Raw genomic sequence first — 1,649 nt, 5'->3', positions numbered from 1 at the left:
TAAAGATTTATTTATTTAATATACTTTGGTGTTTTGCCTGCACGTATGTCCGTGTGATGGTGTCAGATGCCCTGAGGCTGGAATTCCAGGCAGTTGTGAACTGTCATATGGGTGCTGGTAATTGAACGCTGGTCCTTTGGAAGGGCAGGCAGTGCTCTTAACCACTTGAGCCATCTCTTCAGCCCCCAGTTAGCATTTGTATAAACAGTGTATAATGGTTTCTTTCTCCCTGCATCCTAGCTGGTATTTGTTACTCTTCATTTTATTGGTGATAGCCATTCAGGCTGGGGTGAGGTGGGATCTCCATACAGTTCTGATTTATATTATTCTGATGACTAAGAATGTTGAACATTCTTCGATGCATCTATTATCCATTTTTAGCTCTTGTTTTGAGAACTATGTTCAATCAATCTCATCGCATATTGGATTGGCTTTTTTCCCCCATTTCTTCCTCCATAAAGTGTTTAGTTGCCAAAGATTACTTTTCTGTCATTCTTTACTCTTATTTTAACTTTTAATTTTAGTCATGTATATGTATGTATGTGTGTGTCTGTGGTTTGAGTATGTGTGTAGGACCTGTGTGTTAGGAACTAGCAGCCAGCTGACCCTGCGCGCCAAGCACGCCTCTCTCTCTGGTCTCTCTCTGGTCTCTCTCTTGCTCCCTCTTGCCCCCTCTTGCTCTCTCTCTGCCCCCCCTCTCCTGCCTTCGATTGGCCACCAGCTACACCCTTTCTCTCCCTTCTCTCAATAAACTCCACGTGGGCCCTGAGTCTCGTGTTTGTGTTTCTTAGGCATTAGCTGCGTAGCAAAAGAACAACACCGTGGAGACTAGAAAGGGACATTCAATCCTTTGGATCTAGAGTTAAAGGAGGGCCACTTGACGTCGGTGCTGGGAACTGAACCTTGGTCTTCAGCAAGAGCTGTATACTTTGTTAACTGCTGAGGTATCACTCTAGCCGCATTCCTCCTCTTCCTCCTCCTCTCCTTTTTTTTTGGTAGGGGTGGTTGACAAAGTCAGTGAATTCTTTATTGCTTCCAGGGTGTGGGGCTCTGGCGTTCTTGGTTGGGCGAGTCTGTTTCCTCTTCACGACTACATTCTTCCGGTTTGGCAGGATGTCACTGGCTGTGCACATGACCACCATGCACCGATCAGGGTGGTACTTGTTCTTGCTGATCATATGCTTGATGCTGCTGAGGGTGGCCTGTGCATTTTTGTTGATGGTGGGCCTCATGTAAAAAGTGGCTGGTTTTCACTGACCTCATGACCACCATGACCCCTTTGTCCTCGGGCGCGGGCTCCACTCCCACAGTCTTCTGGTGAAGCAGCCCATTATAGCAGGAGTTGTGGGCCTTCAGATGAGTGGGCCCAGCGCTGTATGTCTGCTTATTGGTCTTGATCAGGAAGCTGGAGCCTTTCTGAAGGACCACCCATTGCAGAAGTGTGGACATGGCGGCCACTCTTCTCCCTATTGCAGCTGGTGGCAGAAAGAGACTTTACTCTTCTTATTGGCTCCTTTGCTGTTCCTTTGCTGTGAGGAAACTTTTTAATCTCATGCAATCCTATTTGTCAATTCTTGCTATTATTTCCCAGGTAGCTGGAGTCCTCTGCAAAAAGTCCTTGCTCATGATGACATCCCGAATCTTCTAGC

The 1,649-nt window shown here is 46.7% G+C and overlaps 1 protein-coding gene across 1 annotated transcript; it reads right to left on the bottom strand.

Moving 5' to 3' along the window:
* Positions 1 to 947: 947 nt before the first annotated feature.
* On the bottom strand, positions 948 to 1,449 carry LOC127221911 (60S ribosomal protein L28-like). Its single transcript, XM_051183859.1, is given in 2 exon segments — positions 948 to 1,260; positions 1,262 to 1,449. Coding segments are annotated over 2 exon segments (501 nt in total).
* Between the last annotated feature and the right edge of the window lie 200 nt (positions 1,450 to 1,649).

Source organism: Phodopus roborovskii, unplaced genomic scaffold, assembly GCF_943737965.1.
Source record: "Phodopus roborovskii unplaced genomic scaffold, PHOROB, whole genome shotgun sequence".
In the NCBI taxonomy this organism is placed as follows: domain Eukaryota; kingdom Metazoa; phylum Chordata; class Mammalia; order Rodentia; family Cricetidae; genus Phodopus; species Phodopus roborovskii.
The sequence above is the reverse complement of the archived record's forward strand: the minus strand, read 5'-3'. Positions and strand labels throughout refer to the sequence as shown.